The sequence below is a fragment of the Platalea leucorodia genome, assembly GCF_965183815.1.
Source record: "Platalea leucorodia genome assembly, chromosome: 8".
Taxonomy (NCBI): domain Eukaryota; kingdom Metazoa; phylum Chordata; class Aves; order Pelecaniformes; family Threskiornithidae; genus Platalea; species Platalea leucorodia.
Genome location: NC_138830.1, coordinates 24,662,423 through 24,680,359, shown reverse-complemented (window position 1 = coordinate 24,680,359; position 17,937 = coordinate 24,662,423). Strand labels below are relative to the sequence as shown.

Here is a 17,937-nt window from a genome sequence, read left to right as displayed (position 1 = left end):
TAAGTGCCAGGTGTTGAGCAGGGCAAGCACTAGCTGCCATGCCCAAGGGAGAGCACAGTGGTCACTACCTCCAGATCTTGCACTCCTATAGACGGGTGATAAATTGTTTAATGCTGATTAAATGAAATAATTTCACATCAGCCCAGTGCTAAGTGAGACAAATTCTTGGAATGTGGGCCTATCTGGGAGACTTGCTGACAATAAGGTTGTGAATGCTAAATGACTTGCTAGCTCCAGAGTACACACAAATTCAAAAGATTTACACTCTTGAGGATCCCTCCTTCTGTTTCCCCCTAGAGTTCATATAAAAACATGAAAACAAGACTGATGCACATAAAGTACATTTTAAAACAATCTAGGCTGACAGAGGTCAGTGGGTCTACATCAAGGGGGTTTCTACATTATTTGCTATAATGCCAACTCCTTCCCTCAACCTTCCTGGGACAACACGTATAATTGCAATACAGAGGTAAGAGAAAAATTACAAGAACTTTCATTAATTTATTTAGAGTCTACTATGACTCATCTTTCATTATGTCTCACCACATTCACAGTAGAAAATCCCATACGTTTTTTCCACCAACAACAGTCATAAATACATACAAAATATTTTCTAGAGGAGTCTAGTAAAACTTCCTGCTCCATATCACCCAAGGACAACAATAAACTAACAACTGCAGTTCTGCTCTCCAGTGGGGAAAGCATTTCACTGCCACAGAACTCTGCCTTTCTCTGCACCTGAAGTGCCACAGAAACCACTTACGGTGGAAGGCCTGAACTGAAACACAGCTATGTAGCACTCTGCAGATTACAGTGTTTACAGCAAAACTGAAGCTGTTTTTAAATGAAAGATGTAGATTTTTAGCCCTGTACAGTTATAAAGAAAACTTCTGAATGCAAATCAGTACGAGGCTGCCTATCTATTTCTACAGGGAGATGAAATAAAATAGCTTTATGAGAGGTGTGAATTGCCTCATTCATCTCAACTTTGAAGCCTAACGATAATTCAGATGTTAATGCCAACTCTTTTACCAAAGACAGATGACCTTTTTTTTTTTTTTTTTTTTTTTTTTTTTAAATATAGGAACTGCTTCCTAATATGCTTTACCCACTGTGGTAAGATCCATATAAGGTGGCGCAGCACAGAAAATTTCAAAGATATTGATATGTTCATGTTCAATTGTATTTCTTATTCTTTTTAATTTTATCTGTCAACATAAAAATCTGTAAGAAGGTTAGACTGGAAGAAGAAACAAAAGCAAAGAAAAATCTCAAGGAACCAAGGGACTACTAGATATTTGGGCCACAGCCTCAGAAGGGGAAATTGCAAGAACAGTATTGGAGAAGTGAGGAATAACAATTCTCTGTCCCTCCCTTCCCCCCCCAAGATTTGAATACTTCCATTTTTGCCATCTCACTTGAAAGCCATACATGACGCCAAGTGCTCAGACAACATGTTCTCTTTCCTTTAAAAATATGTATCCATCTTTGAAGTGTTGATTTTACAGCCCAAATCCCAAATGCTTTTGACCAATTTGGCCATTTCTCATTCTCAAGTCATGCACACAAGTTAAGTTATACACAGGCTAACTGGACAGTTGCTATCAGAGTTTTCACCAGTATTTGAACTAATTTCTTTAGGATTCCATTCCCCCATTCATTTTATTTCTTTAGTTTTAGGGAGAAGAAAGGGGAAAACTCTAAAAACTTGGGCAAAATACCCAATAATTTGATGAAAAGCACAACGAGCTCTTGATACTATTTACAGAAAAGGAATAGAAATCATTTACAGAGCTGAACCAAAACTAAGCAACTGATTACTAGGCCCGACACCCCTCACTACAGCCAATTCTTCAACTTCATCACCCATGACACAGTAATTAATTAAAACAGGCAACAGCAAGGCTACAGTATCACAAGGTCTCTGCATCTTGTTCCCTTTCTTCGGTTCCTTATGCAGCTAATGCCACTGCTCTCAGCAGTAGTGACACTGATGTAAAACTAAAGTTTGCTGCCACAAATTGGATGCACAAGCATTGGAAGGCAACCCACAGCAGACAAAAGAGCCCAGCATGCATGACAGTCTAACTAGAGATAAATACTCATTCAGCATGAGCATGCAGAAGAAATAAAATCTGATGCAGAAGAAATAAAATTTGCAAGTGCTGTCTCAGCAGTTTGGCCCCACACCTCTGTGCTAGTCTATTCCTCTGCACATCCACACACCCCTGCAGGTAAAGCTGGCAGAGCTGAATGCTTTCTTGTTCAAGTTAAGCCATGTTGACAAGTGCAGGACAACTGTACAGTACTTAAGGATAACAAAAACAACAGCCTGCAACAACCACCATTCACCACACCCCAAAAGTACCTGCTGACAGCCCCACGGGTCACATACAAGAGACCAGTAGCCTGTTTCTGATGGTCTAGACTGAACCTAGATTTATACTCAGATCACTCATTCCATGCTAGACCCCACGAGCAATATTTTGCACAAAGGGCAGGAAAGAGGCGAGGTAAGTAATACCAGAGGGTTTGCTTCAGCACCCCCTGATGTCAATGGAGACACCCAGTAGCATCAACTCTCATATAAAAAACAACTAAATATAGTTAAAGACAGAACACTGCGCTTTATGCTTGTGAGGGGCTTTAGTAGTTTGAGATTAACGCAGCTCTGAACTCAGTGAGCTTTGGGTCAAACTCTGAAGTGAATCCTGTTCCAAGAGCACAGTCAGGGAACCCGTACAACTTCCTACCATAAAAAAGTCAAAGTTAACAGAAAAATGAACCTACAAAGAATTATACTTTAGAAGCACTTTAATACTGTAGAGTGACACGCACTTGATTTCAGACAAGCACTTGCGATTTTTAGCCGCGTACATTCAATTAAAAGCAATGGAAGGTCGAACAGTTAAAACCCCAAACACATCAAGGAGTTTGTGACAGTATTAAGAGGTCCAAAAAGCAGAAAGGACCCATTAGCAAGCTCATCTAGCCCCCATGAAATTAAGGGCCATGACAGTATTTTCACTTACACGCATAGTTCTTCTGAAGTCAGGAGTGGGAACGGCCTTCTGCCCTTCCTCATTTGTTTTTGCTTTGCTTTGTTCTGTCTGCCTAGAGGACAGAAAACGTTCTGGTTGTACCAGGAGCAAATTCTACCTGGTGCTTCCCTGGGGCAGCAGCAATGAGGAATGAAGAATTGGATTAAAGAAGGTCCAGAACGAAATCCCACTTGAAGGGACCATTCCCCCGTTTCTGAGTACCAGCCATACCCCCAAGCTGGAAAGCAGCTGAGCTCGCTGCACATGATGCCTCCTGCTCCTGGACCCCAGCAGTATGTTTAGCAGGAAGGCCTGTATCTTGCTGGGACATCTTGAGCCAAGATAATGGATTCTGAAACAGATGTAGCTTCCCAAAAACTGAGAGGCAGGATCTTTTGGAAGATGTTCCAAAAGCCTTTAAGCTGGGACCACAGACCAACAGCTTTTGAAAACCAGTGTGGAAACCTTTGATGGGCTACCAGGTTTGGCAATATGAAAATGTATGTTTGACCGTAGGCAAGTCCCTCTGTCTCCACACTGTGTTTCCCGCATGTAAAAGAAGAGGATACTTACCTTTCATTTGTTTGCTTAGGTTGTAAGCAATTCCTAGTGGAGACTGCCTTTTGCTATGTGCGTGTTCAGTGTTCTGAGAGCCTGGTTTTGATTTTGATCCTATGCACCTGTTATATAAATTAAGAAATCATGTTTCTTCCCTTACATCACTAAAACAAGGCACCATTTACAGTACATTGAACTGATTATGTTTCCCTTCTTGCGTGTGTTATTGCATTCAAAACTACAGCATTACTGATGCTTCAGAGCTAATCATTCAAGACAGACAGAGTGGCCCACCGTGTCGCGGAGCTGTCTGAAGTCAGCTATGCGCACTGGCAGGCAGCACTGGCTACACTCAATCCACATTTGGAAAGGCCAGAGGCAGGCAGTTAGAAAAGAAGCTGGGTTGAGGATGGCAGCCGTCAGAGGCACAGCAGCCAAACTGACACGAGCTGGCCCTATTCAGTCCTTGCTGCCCAGCTAATGTTTTGGCACCTGTGATAGTGACTCTAGAATAAACTTTCCAAGCCTAAGCCAACAGCCCTGCCAACAAACGACATCGACACTTTTCATCACAGTTGGGGTTTATTTCTATCAGAGAAGGCCACCGAGTACAGCAGGTCCATGACCAGCAAAGGCAGAGCTCACAGTGAGCTTTAGATCACAACCAGGTACAGCCAAACCACAGCTACTTTTGGGGGAAGGCAAATGTTTATATTTCCTGACATATCTAGGGCAAACCAGGTTAGGAAGAGCAAATTTGATTACTGCAGCTTGAAACTGAAAATGCAATACTTTAGACAAATACAACTTTGGGCTGCTCCAAATGGTAACAGATATATTTTCTTCCCATACTTCAAAACTAAGATTAGGAGACTAAAGTCAAGTCTTCTCTGTGCAGGAGTCTGAAAGCCTTTCTCAGAGAGCAATGTTTTCAATCTCTTTTTTTAAAAGCCCTACTCTGTTTTGGGAAGTGAGTGGTTTTTCTACATATGCTTTGTTCTCTTGCCTTCAGACTTATTACACCTCTCCTTTTAACTGCCCATGTAAAAATAGAAGATAACTAAAAAGCACATGCTATTCTGCACTTCCGAAAAACTGATTCATCTTGTGTGTTGCAAGGAGGGAATGTTTCGACTGCCAACACAGGGCAGCCATACAAGATCCTGGGTGCTGTGCCCCAAATATTACTTAGCAAGCCCCTGTCCCTTCTAAAAACATGACTCAAGCCATCCAGTTCCCACCTTTTGCGTTTCCTTAGGGAAGGACAACGGGGCAGGAGCACGGGACAGAAGGGTTTGAGATTTCATCCTCTGACAGACTCCCAGGACAAGTCACGTGGAGTACAGCCATATAGTATTTTGCAGACAGACATCCATGCTTTGGACTGGCAACACACAAGGTCTGATCTGGAAGCAGTAGAGGACGATCTGAATTCAGGCACAGCATCATGCCAGGTATGGCTATGCTGCTTCCAGCACAGCACTGGATTGTAGTTATGTGGAGCATGCCAGAGCAAGACCAAATCCACCTAAAGATGTAAGCATAAACAACCCTGATATGTTTGAGCCTTGTTTTTTCAGCCACAAAGCAAGAACAATTTCCCTATATCAGTAACAATAAAACATTGCTCAAGAATGAACACCCCAAAAGTGTGACACATTGAAGAACAGACGGTTAAGGGGCCCAGAGCTACTCTTTACCTGGAAAACTGGAGATCCTCAGACTTGCTCTAGAAATCCTGTTTCTATTTGCAAGAGACCTAAAACTTTGGCCACCTTCCTCTCTTTTCAGTAGCCAAATTTCCACCTTCTGGCCTACACACCTGCAATATAGTGAACTACTGCTGCAAAGTCTAGGGTGAATACATATTTTGTTCAAGTTAGAAGCAATGTCCCACTGCAGCCCGGAGACATCCTACTTCATATAAGCCTCGTGTCTCCAGGTATCTCCACGCTGCTGTGCTATAACACTGCAGTTTTCAACTAGCAACCTTGCAACTCAACTGCTGTTGAGAGTTTGATCACTTGAAAACTGCTTGTTCTGCATGCTCCCCTCTAGCATTACATGGCAAATCTGTGAATTAGTTATTTTGCTTCAATGAGCATGGAATTTGATACCCCCACACTATATGTCTGCTACACAATTCCTTCTTCAGAATACTCTAAAATTTACAAAGGAGGAAGAAACAAATTCTTTGGGCTCAAACATCAAATCAAGTCATGATGCTTAACGAGTCACCAGATCTTGAATTAACTTCGTTCATCCTAGGTTAAACTAGGGCACTTTATGTCAATTTATTTCAGACTCAGAGTACATGTGGTTAGTTACAAAGCTCATTGGACTGCATGTGTCCCAAACTTAGGCTGGATTGACTTACATAAAAAAAGCCTAATGCTATATGTGTCACTAACGCAAATGCATAGAGCACTGTTTCAGAGCAGAACAAACCAGAGCAGTTGTCACATACGAGAATGTTACTGCAAAGAGGAAGGTGTTAAGAATAGGATAAGAAGCAAAAGGCTTGTATTTTAGCGAGGGAGAGTTAGGTTTTGCATCAGGAAAAAAAACAAAGCAGCAAGGTAATTAAGCACTGGAATAAACAGCCTAAGAAGGCTGTGATCTTCTATCACTGATTTAAACACAGCTTATCCTGGCTGCAAGTAGCAGGAATGGACCAGATGATCACTTCAGGTCCATTTCAGCAGTTTTCTATTATTCTATTCTTTCAGCAGCTCTCGGCAGTGTATTTTTCTAATTACACCCAGTTTTCACCAGATTACTCTCCCTTTATTCACATTTCCTAGCACAAACACGCAGGGCAAGCTGTGCTGGACACTAGCTCCTTTGGCACTATGTTGCTGTACCTTTTGTGAGGATTTGGCCCTTAAGATCTCTCAAGAGTAGAGCTTTAATTTCACAGCACGGATCTTGCTCATTTTACTCCATATTTACCGAGAACAAAGGGAAGACTATGCAAATGCCCTGCTAGTTAGACCTGAACAAAGTGGAAGCAAACATGTAGATGTGAATGGAAGACATAATGGTATGAAAAAAGCAGCCCTTTTCAAAAGTAAAATGACTTTGTCAGGGTCCCTTTGCACTACGTGCATGGATGACTTGTGACAAAACAAAAAAGTGCTAGCCTAGCACGTCACCCATGTCAGAGATTAGAGCACTTCAAAACCCTCAGTAGTTCAAGCACTTTCTGGAACTTGAAAGGCTTTCTTAGGCAATGCTTAGCTTCTTTATGGCTTTTACATGACTTTGATGTGCACCTAAGAGTGAGGAATCTTAATCTGAAGGTTTTCTATGGAAAATACCCATATTGTATATAAATCAGAAAATCTTGTCACCCTGATTAACGCGAGTCAAAAGTTTGCAAAACTTTGTGCCTAAAGTTAAAGATTCTGAGTCATTATTTTGATGCCCAAATCAGAACCCTAAATTTCTGAGCACTTAGTTACTTTCAAAAGGTTTCTCTAATAATAGCACTAGAGTAATATTTCTAATCGTTGACAAAGTATGGTGTGCAGGGTGGTAGTCAGTTATACAAGTGTCACTTTTCCCCCCATTCTCATTCCCTCTTTAAAGCAGAGATTTAAAGTTCCTTAAAGTTAAAGAATCTGTCAAAACACAATCAATTTCTCATATGTTACAAAACCTCTTCTCTGAGGCAAACATGGATGTGTAAACATAAGCTTCATTCTCCCCCCTCACTATACACACTTAACCCCCAGTAGCATTAATGGGAATTATGCATGCATAACGAGCAGAGAATAGTCCCCTTATGAATAGGCCCCTTGTTGGAACAATGAATACATTTAACCATTAACATCTAGGGATGTGCCGAACTATCCAGTTTAACTAGCTGCCAAACAAAGCTACCATGACCTATCTGATATTGTCAGGTTCGAACGAAGCTCTCTGAAATTTGTCTCTCATTTGTTTTTAAAGGACCTGACAGTGGTCTGTGCCGCAGAGCAGGGGCTCTTTGTCAGAACGAGCTCCTCGGAGAAGGATGGCCCTCCAGAACGGCTGTCACATCCACCGTGTGATGGAAAAACTCTGGAGAGGGAAAGACCGTGACCCCAGGAAGCAAGCAGAGTCATTAGAAGGGCTAAAATCCATATATACATACTTCAAATGCATATATATGTTGACCATCAGCATTAACAGAACCCCCGTAAGGACACAGAAAGGCAGAATATGGCACAGAATCATATAAAGTAGGCTAAAAACTACATATCAAAAGAAAAGAGGGGAAAGGCTGATTAAAGACAACTTCTAGAGGAATAATCTTCTGTCTTCTGCAGCTCTGAAGTTCCTATGCAATTTCCTGGCTACACTTGCTCTTTATTCCTATGTTTTAGCTATCAAAACACAAAAGAAAACCCGAGGATATTATATGTATTAATGATACTTCCTGAGACTTTTGAGTCCACAAAGTAGCAAATAAATTTAATGGTATCATCTGTGATATTTGAAATTCCTCCATTGTCTTACATTCCTTCTGTATTCTTTGAACTAGTGCCTTGAAATTTCACAAGTAAAAACTTTACACATTAATCATGCATGTATGAATACACTAATAAGGTAATTAATAACCATCCTTTAAAACTGATGTACCGAAAAGAGTAAAATAGATGGATTTATTCTGATGAAAGTATATGCATAGTGCTTATCCATAATAAGAGGCAAGGTTGCAGTTGCTCCATCATAAATCATTTGCTAAATACTGCTAAGGTGCCTGGTGCTGTACAACAGCACTTAGAGCCTCAGGGAGGTCCAGGACAGTCAAGCACTCCATAAAATTTGTCTGTAAGACTGCTAGGGCAAGCCCTTGGCAGGCCTGTGCAGCACCTTGCACAGAAGAGACCAGCTTCAATCCAGAGTGAGCTTTTGGATGTTACTCTACTACAGAAGTGCAGAAACCTCTCACCTCAAAAGTAAACCCACCAGATGCAGTTGAAGTGTCTGCTGAAGAAAACCATGGAGCAATGGAATTTGTTACATTGCCTTTCTAAGCTATGTAGGTTTATTTGCCATCAGATGCCACTAGACTACAGGACTCCATATGGAATTGGCAAAGTCTTCTCAGCCACTTGAGTTTCATTTGACACCCTAAAATGGGGATACAAATATCGTCCTTACATTCTTCTACAGGGTGGTCGTCATAAGGACAAATGTTGCTAAAGCAGTTCAGGCGCAAAGGCTAGTTCCAAGTATCAGCATTGCTACAGAAAATATTTAGGTCTTGAAATGGACAAAATGCAGCCATAAAAAAAAAAAGTATTCTGGACACCTGTTATCTTTCTGAAAAACAGAGCAGTTTGGCACAGTGTCCTACTACCCTTACTCCAGACACAAGTCAGTTCCCTGTCCAAATTGGAACTAGTCCAGCTCATACATAGTCTCCTAGCATACCTGGATCTACAGAACACCCTGGGTCATGAAGGATACAAAAGGAGAGAAAAATCCTTGTCCTTCTAAGTCTGTACTATGTAACCCTGTGGACACAGCTCTTAGCTTGGGGCTCAGGTTACTTTTGTAGATCCAGAGAGAATAAGATATTGTGCAGAAATATTTTGCTTTTTTCCATCAAATATTATATTGCCTTAAAAAAATTAAATCTTAAGTGCTTGGTAGAAGGTGGAAACAGAGTTGCCTCCCCATATTTTTTTTTTTATCCTTAAGAAGATAAATCATTAAATGTTAGCCAGGTACCTCATTTCATCCACTGATGCTGCTCAGAAGTTACCTTAATGTGAATGAAACAAATATCTGTAAATATCTCTTCATAGACATCAGGATGATTTTATCATATTAGTGATACCTAATCAAGTTGACAAAGATTGAGAGACTAAGTATAAATTCTGTGCCATGGGCTTGGCTGCTGTTTTCAAATTGATTCTGATCCATCAAAATTCATATTTTCCCCTAGAAGCAGATGCTGTGCTCTAAACTGGTAAGTGATGAGTATGTATTTGAAGTATTATTAAACATATGCCTCTCTATCATGTCATTTTATGCTTTCATGGGAGAAAGATTCAATTACAAAGACTTTGCAATACTTGGAACTATAGCTCTAGTTTTATACCATCTAAAAGCAAAACCATTTTTAAAAAGAAATCCGTTTTACTGCCTAGGGCGTGTTTTACACATCTTCTTGCTTTTTACAGATCCTCAGGTTCATGCCAAGTTTCATGATTAATCTTTATAAAAGCTTTAACTCATTTTCATGTATTTTATTGATTTATATAGTGATTATTATCATGCCAACTTTGTTTCCACTTATCACATTAATGCCTTTTCATTAGTACTGCCCTTTGGTTAAGAACTGACTGCTCAGCCCTGCAATACTGGGGCAGGGGTGTGGGCGGGATATTTTTCTATTACTTTCCGATTACAATCCGATGGCAAAAGTTCAGTGGCACATACAGTGCTACAGAGGCAGCTCTTGGGAGCCACCAGTATTTTAAGGATGAGTCATTTCTTCCTAAGCTTGTTCTCCATCCTGAGATCCAGTTCAACACCAGAATCACCAGATCTTGAGCTGACCATTAAAAAAAAAAAAAAAAAAAAAAAAAAATCACTACACAGTCTTTTCAGCAGAGATTTTTGAGAGAATGAATAGACCATGTGAATTGTAGCAATACTTGGCTCTTTCCCTCGACTCAGTTTGATAACAAGATTGTGTGTTGGGGAAGAGTAGATTCTCTGCTGACTCTTGGATTCCTTCCCAAGACATTTACAGGAAAGGTTGATCTGAATAACTAAGCCAGTCTTCTACTCACCTGGACCAAACGCTCATGCAAGTCACAGAGGACACTGCTTTTTCCGAGGCTCACGGATATGAGAACTGTAGATTTCCATCTGGCAGTGGAACAGCGGTTCCATCTTTATGAGGCACTAAGTAAGTTTAAACAGATTTTTTGCGTATAGATTACTCCCAGGAGGGCATTACAGAGTGGGCAGCTGGTCCCGCGTCAAATAGAAATTTAAGGCATGGGAAAAGAAGAGGGGAGAAAGAGATACTACTGCTGGCATGAGTCTTGCCTGCATCCACAGTCATGACCAGCTTTAGGTTAACATTCCTGGTGACAGAGCCTGAAGAGTGCTATAAAATCCTGAGATCAATGAAGGAAGCATCCTTACTCCAGAGGAGCTGCAGGCTGCAAAAGCATAGCTTTTCTTCTGCTCTGAACAGCTATCGCAGCAAGTGGAGGCTACAGCCTGTGACTGCTCAGAGACTCTGGAAAGCCTCCTTCCTCCTTGGGACTGCCTCTGGATGAGAGGAGTGAAGGAAGGACAGCTTTCAGGTTCAGCTTCCAGTTCTTCAGAAACTAAGGTAACTTCCAGCCTTTTTCCTCACATAAAGAAAGAATTAAGTATAAGTCAGCCTGAAGAAACGAAGGTACAGCTCACTGATACTTTGGCTCTGATCTACCTCCCTTTCATGGCAGTTTTTCAGTAATACCCCTCAAAATAACATACCATGATACAGCCTGCAGAAAATAAAAACTGAGGCACTATTGGCCTTATTTTAGGCTATGCAGAGAGTGACAAAGATGGAAAAAGAATCCATCTCACATTGGACCAGTCCACTCCCTCCAACAGGTCAACAGTCTGTGGTTTAAACCACCAAGAAGTCTGTGTGTCCATAAATAAGCAAATACTAAGTGTAATAGCAAGAAAACCTTCCATTACAACAAGCTGCAAGTAATGCCAAGGACATTTCACAAACTTGTTACAACTATCAGGATTTTCTAAAAGAAAAAGAAACTCCATGGAAACAAGATTATTTTTCATACCTTTTCTTAAAATCTTAACCACCCTACACTGCTTCTAAGCATTAACCTGACCGTGCTCATCCAGCAACCCTTTCTCCTAGATGTACCCTTCATCCACACTACTGAAGGCAGTCCCGCACAACCACGTATGCAGGTGAACAGTAAACCCAAGTATAAATTGCAGTTCACACCAGAGGATTTTAGTCACTCATTCTGATGGGGCAAAAACTATCCCGAGCCAATAAAGCAAGTACATTTCACATCTGGCACACACCAGACTTGTGAGTGACTTTGACAGAATGCTGCTGTGAGCAAAATGTGTTTCAGCACTGCACCTTTACCGGGGGAATTGCAGTGTTCTCATTAAGATGATAGAAATAAAGAGCTGAGTGGTAATAAAAGAGAAAAACAGGAAAATAAAGTGTGATATGACCCATTTCATAATAAAATGGCTAGTATTCTTGGATAAATTCAAATGGGATCTAGCTTATGCTCCTTTCTCAGCATGACGGGAGCTTTGCCACAGGCTGAGATGGGATGAGATCCAGTCTCATGCATGCACCACAAGCAGCAAGGAGCTTCTGGCAGGAATCTAGGACTTCCCTACTGCTATTCAGAAAGTAAAATAGTTTTACTGTATAAATTGTTAATGCATGTCCAGCTCTGCTACGGGATATTCGGCACATACACACGGTAATGAATGCTTCTGCTGATTTAAGGTGCAGGATGACAGGAGAGAATAAAGCAGCTTCTAATAGGACAAAATCTGCCCTTCAGAAGTGAGTCCCTAAGCACAATCTGGGCAGCTTCTGTGCTCTTCGAAAAGCAGTAGAGCAGCAAGATAAGCAAATCATCCTTTTGGTAGTCCTCAACAAGATGATTATTTAGAAGGTAAAGAGTTCCGAGAACTCTTTCACGAATGACAGATGTTTTCCTTCCTTACCAGAAATCAGCCCAATTCTTCAATCTCTACACTTATCATATGTTTACAGACTTTCTTTTTTGCATGATCGTACACTAGTCAGTAAGCAAGAGAGAGAGAACTAAGCCTGTATGAACGGAGAGGATGTTCTCGTGGTTACATGATTACCAAAGGAATCAAGAGGGCTACTTTTATTCTGGTTCAGCTACAATTCACTGCCTGAAGGTGGACAAGTCACAGACTCCAGTTAGATTAGTTCAGGTTTTCTACTGTGAATTTGGAAAGCAGTGACAGCCAGCCACCACCGTGCTCCATGCCACAGAAAAGCCTGTGAATAAACAGGACTAAACAGAGTCCATGCCAGTGTGCAGTTACGCTGTAATATAACCCAGGGCTCACAGGGTATCGCTAACGGCAGCCCCACGTCTGGGAGGAATACCAGACGTAGCAGTACGCATCGGATTTGAGATATCTAGACTCCCTGGAACCAAAGGCTTAGTCCCCTGGCAGGATTAACACAGCCCTTCACCCTTGGAGACAGCATATAATTCTCCCTCATCAAAATGTTAACCAAGGAACTCATACAAAAACATCACATCTCAGCCTCTGATAATCAAAGTACAAGACCAGGAACATATTACCTCATTTTCCAGTCTGGGGGAAGACACAAAAAACCCTTCCTCTGAATCACAGCCAAAGCAGCAGTACCTTTACCTGACCAATCTGTTTGCTATTTGCAGCAAATTACCCTTGAAACATTCAGTTTATTCCAGAAAAACAGACTACCAAATATCAGCACAGACTCCACTAGTGGAGGAAAAAGTCTTACAGGTGGACCAGGGAGATTTGCTGCTCAAAAACACCTGTTGTTTAGGCTTGTTATACATCCCACGTCAAAACACTCTTCTTTCTTAGTCCTGCATTTGTTAATGGACTAGATTCAGAAAAATATTCGACACGTTTGGGGGAAACTATGGAAGAAAAATTTAAGAGGAGGCTCCTAGGCATCTCTAAGAGCTCTTTTGCAAAGGTGATTTTTCAGAAAGGTTGCTGCCAGATTCACGTCACACCTTAAAAACAAAAGCCTGTTTTCCCCAGGAGTCTTCCTCCTGCCCTTGCCAATTAATTTATACAAGAGGCTGGCAGGTTCTGCCCAAAGCCACCCTCCATCTCACTGCAGGTCATGCTGACGTCCCTCTCTAAACTCACCTACCCACTTTGGGATCACAGCGACCTGTCTGCAGACCACATGTAACACTGGGAAGCAGCTACAAGTCCCCATGAAGCTTGTATCTGGGATCCATCATTGGATCCAGGATCCATCAGCGTGCAACTTCACACTGCAGCCACAACTAATACCACAGGAGGGTGTAGGCTACAAACTCTCCAAAACATTTGGAGTTAATTTTGTTACCGCTGAAACAGGCACCACCCATAAGAGGAGACAGAAAATACACACCTGACAGGCTCCCTGCTGATCCCTCACCCAGCACTAGGTTGGGCCTCTCTCCTCAACTGAGCTACTGATTTTCCTGAAGGTTATAAGAACTTAACAATCCTTAAGACTTTAACCTCTGTCAGATTTGTTGTATTAGCCTATAAACACTGGCTTGAGATTAGCCAAGGGCTTTCAACACTTTCGTGATTGAAAATATCTAGTAAACAGACAACAGGACTGCAAAAGTTCCATTTTCTAGAGAAAACAAGCCAAAAACAACACGCAGACAACTGAGGAGCACCCCAGCGCCTGTGCAGGTCTGGGCGACGTGAGCAGAAGTTAGTGGGAAGGCCTCCACAGGCTTCTTTCAGTGCTAGATTCAGCTGAGCACGCTGCTTTCCAGCATCACCCCGGCTGCCCACCGCTCTTCCGCTCTTCTGCTTTAACCGACAACTGTCTGAAGTCTTCAGGGGAGATGCTTCAACATTTGCATGTTGCTAAAATGCATAATAAAATGAGCCTCTATGTCAGAGAGAAAGAGAGAGAGAAGGGGAGGTTGTATTAAGATATATTCACTGATAACAGGTGCCAGATGAAAACACTGGAAAACACTTCAGTACTTAATTAAAAGAGGGCACAAGACAGGAGGCACTACTGTCTGGCAAGATATCATTAAAACACGCAAGCTTTGGTGGGGCTGAGTATACTTAATGAACAGGGAAGATCAATATGTACCACTTTTCCTCAGCTCTCCTCTGTTCCAATCATCCTCTTCAAAAGAAACCTTTATGAGCTAAAATTTAAAAGCATATTACCCCTCCCTCAACCTCTCTCATGCTATTTATTTTCTGAGAGCTTGTTATTCAATAGGAAAGTTCAACATGACACAAGAATACAATGAAACCTCTCTGAAGCATCACAGCATCTATGCCTTCCCTCTGGAAGTGCACAATTTTCCCCAGGTTTCATCTGTAACTACTAGAATTTTATAGAAAATGTAAAACAATCAATTTAATTAAAGTTTGAAGAATTTCTTCCAGAAAGAGCTCAGGAAAGAGGCTTAAGTGTGCATCAAAATGGACGAAAAGCTTTGTTTTACCTCTTTTTTTTTTATTAGCTTTCATGTTTAGCTCTCAAAGACAAGTGTGATCTGATGCCTCTATCAGCACAAGCAAACAGTACCATAATTCAAGCTTCAAAATGCCATTCCTGCAAATCTCTTCGTGCCACAAAATGAGGAACGATTCCTTGCTCACGGACAACTTTACAGCCATGCGTCATCTCAACTACTTTATGCAAAGTGAAGGTAGAGATCACCAGCATTGTGCAATCGTTTACAGCCATAAGAGATCAGCCCAATGGCCTATCAAACCTAGTCCCCAAGGCAGAAAGCCATGCCAGAAAACATATCCAAAACTCATGTAAGATAAGAAGTCTTTCCATCAAACTCAGCAGGCTTTGAATTGAACTGCTTTAAAAAAAAAAAAAAAAAAAAAAAAAAAAGGTGAAAAAATAATAAAGCAACAACCCAAACTGACAGTTATACCACCACACACCTACAGGCAACTGTGCTAGCATGAGAGTGTTTTATGAGATTGATAGTCTTTGCTTTTTTTATTCCAGTTCTTGTAAACATCTCAAAACACGTAAGAGTCAGGGATGCAACTTCATTATCTAGGGACATGGTCATTCCTAAGATTTTAACCGTTTTTTGATATTAAAGTGTACTTTATCCCCTTTACAACGAATTCTACAGGGTAATTACAGACTATGCAAAAAAGTCTTTTCTTATTATATGTGTGTTACTTTTCCATTTCATTGCTGTCACGCGTTGTCAGGAGCTGTATGAAAATGCAGAAGGAAACACCACACTAATCACCAACTTTCACAAGTACTAAGTACTGCAGACTTACCGCTTAACTAAGCAAAAGCTAAGTTCTCTTGACCGTATCCCTCCAAGCTGTTACCTCTACCTTTCCTTAGGACACCGTTCCCGAGTTCATATGCCGGGTAACTCCTCCTCATTCAGAAGTTACCACGTATTCACCAGCCTGCCCGAGGATCCCTACATCTGGTCAGCAAAACAAGCGCTCCTTAACGACTCGGTTACTCATTTGCCTTCTAAGAAAGGGAGCCTTTACAGGAGGAAGCCTCTGCTTTAGCTTCTTAGCAAAGGGATCACACCAGTCTTAAATGTAGGGAAGAAAGGTCTGGTGCTTACGGTGGCGATCAACGAGCAATACACAACGCAAAAACCGAGGAGTCGTTCTGGTCTCTTTTCCTAGGAAGTCTCTTAAAATTATTTCAGTAAGCGGCGTGCCAAACCCGCCCCGTTCCCCGCTACCTGCGACGGCCGGAGCGCCGGCGCTGGCTGAAGGGAGCCGCGGCGCAGCGGCTTTTCGCGGGCGGGCGCGCAGCCCCCGACGGCGGCACCGGAGCCGGGGGGGGACCCCGGGACGCCGCCGCCCGCGGGGAGCCCCGCCGCTCCGAGGGCGCAGGCAGGGGCGAGCCCGGCCGGCGCGGCCCCCCGGCCCCGGGCCGCCCGCAGCAACCCTCGCCCCGCGGCACCCCCCGGCGCGGAGAAGCCATCCCCGCGGGTGGGTCGGTACTGACCGGCCGTGGGCACGTCGGGGACCAGCTTGAGAGGCCCGATCTGCCGCAGCTGAAACGCCGTCCGCACTTCGTGGCAGCTGGGGGACTTGCCCGCCGCCACCCCGCCGCACAGCCCCGCCGCCGCCAGCAGCCACAGCCCCAGGACCCCGCGGCTCCCCTCGGCGGCCATCTCGCACCCCCGGCGGCCGCGGGCCGGGCCGGAGCGCTGCGGGGCGCGGGCCGTGTGCCGGGCGGCGGTGGCGGGCGCCAGTCCCGGCGGCGGCGGCGCTGCCCCCGCCCGCCTCCCGCGCTCCTCCTCGGCGAGTGCGGCCGCCGCCGCCCGCCCCCGCCCCTCCCCGCCCGGTCCGAGCGGGCGCCACCGCCCCCCGCTCATTGGCTTCTGCCGTAATTAGGGGGAGAAGAGCGGGACGGAAAGAGCCCCGAGGGGCACGGCCCCGCGGGCAGCGCGCCCGCCCCGCACCGGCCCAGGGGCTTCAGCCTCGAGCTGAAGCCGGCTTCAGCGCCGGCGGAGAGGGGAGGCTGGAGACCCCGGGCGAGGCCTGGTCCCCTCCAGCCCCACCGCGGGCTGCCCCCGGCGAGGCAGCAAGAGGCGGCTGCGGGGACTGCCGGTGGGCTGCTGCGCAGCCCGGCGGGAAGTTGTGCGCGAAAGTTTTTACAGAGCCGTACATGCAGAGCATCTGCACAGCCTCTGCGGGCCATAAAGTCCCAGGCAGCAGGTCTGGGTCAACTCACGTCGCTGGAAGGTGTCAGGAGAAGGGAGATCTACGCCAAGGGAGACACGCTCTCTCACAGGAGCGAGGAACCTGGGTTGTCAAGGAAAACAAGGTAGGGAGTGGAAACAGAGCAGCAGATATAAAAACCCGCAGCACAGCAGGTTGGAAAATGATGCACCGTTTGCTTCGATTCTGAAATTCCTAGCAGATGACATGGAGGCCACGGAAGAGTCTTCATAAGACGAGTGTTGGCTCCAGCCACCAGTCACTGCAGATACTAGAATAAACTTTACACCAGGAAACACATCCTTATGTAGTACCGATTGCACGTATAAATTGTTGATTTGTCACAAAAGTGAGCAGCAGCTACATCCGATAATGTTTTGGGAGACATAGACCTCTCCTGGGGCTGAGACCGCCGGTGTCTCACCACCATCAGAGAGGTCTTCTGCAATCTTCTCACTGCCCTAAGCATGCTTTGGTATCAACTACTTTACCACAGATTTCAACACAGAACTAGGCTCAGCATCCATTAATATTTTCCATTTCACAAAACCACTCAATTGCCAGAGAAGCCAAACCCAAGAAGTCTCCCACAAACACCCCCATTTGCACAGTACCTTTCAGGCATATAGAGCACATTATGAGCTACAGCAATTACTATTGTTTGAGGCCATTATACCTGCTTTCTTTAAGGTTACTTGCAACCCTCAAGATGCTTCTAATGTGCTCCTGGAGCAACGGGGGAGCCCACCTGCAGCTAAGGTAACCATTATACATTCCCAGAGGTAGTAATGAGAGGCTGAGCTCTGTGCTGTAGATAGTTGCCTGAGTTGTATTTTAACAGCTAGAAGTGCAAATC

The 17,937-nt window shown here is 43.8% G+C and overlaps 1 protein-coding gene across 1 annotated transcript in view; it reads right to left on the bottom strand.

The window, feature by feature from the left end:
* The window catches only part of LOC309594676 (glypican-5-like), a gene marked incomplete at both ends in the record, with an annotated part of 385,721 nt that extends 369,190 nt beyond the window's left edge, over positions 1–16,531 (bottom strand). Inside the window, one exon of the mRNA XM_082320908.1 lies at positions 16,363–16,531. Within this exon, the coding sequence (XP_082177034.1) occupies positions 16,363–16,531 (169 nt within the window). The remainder of the gene's footprint in view (positions 1–16,362) is intronic.
* Positions 16,532–17,937: the final 1,406 nt, after the last annotated feature.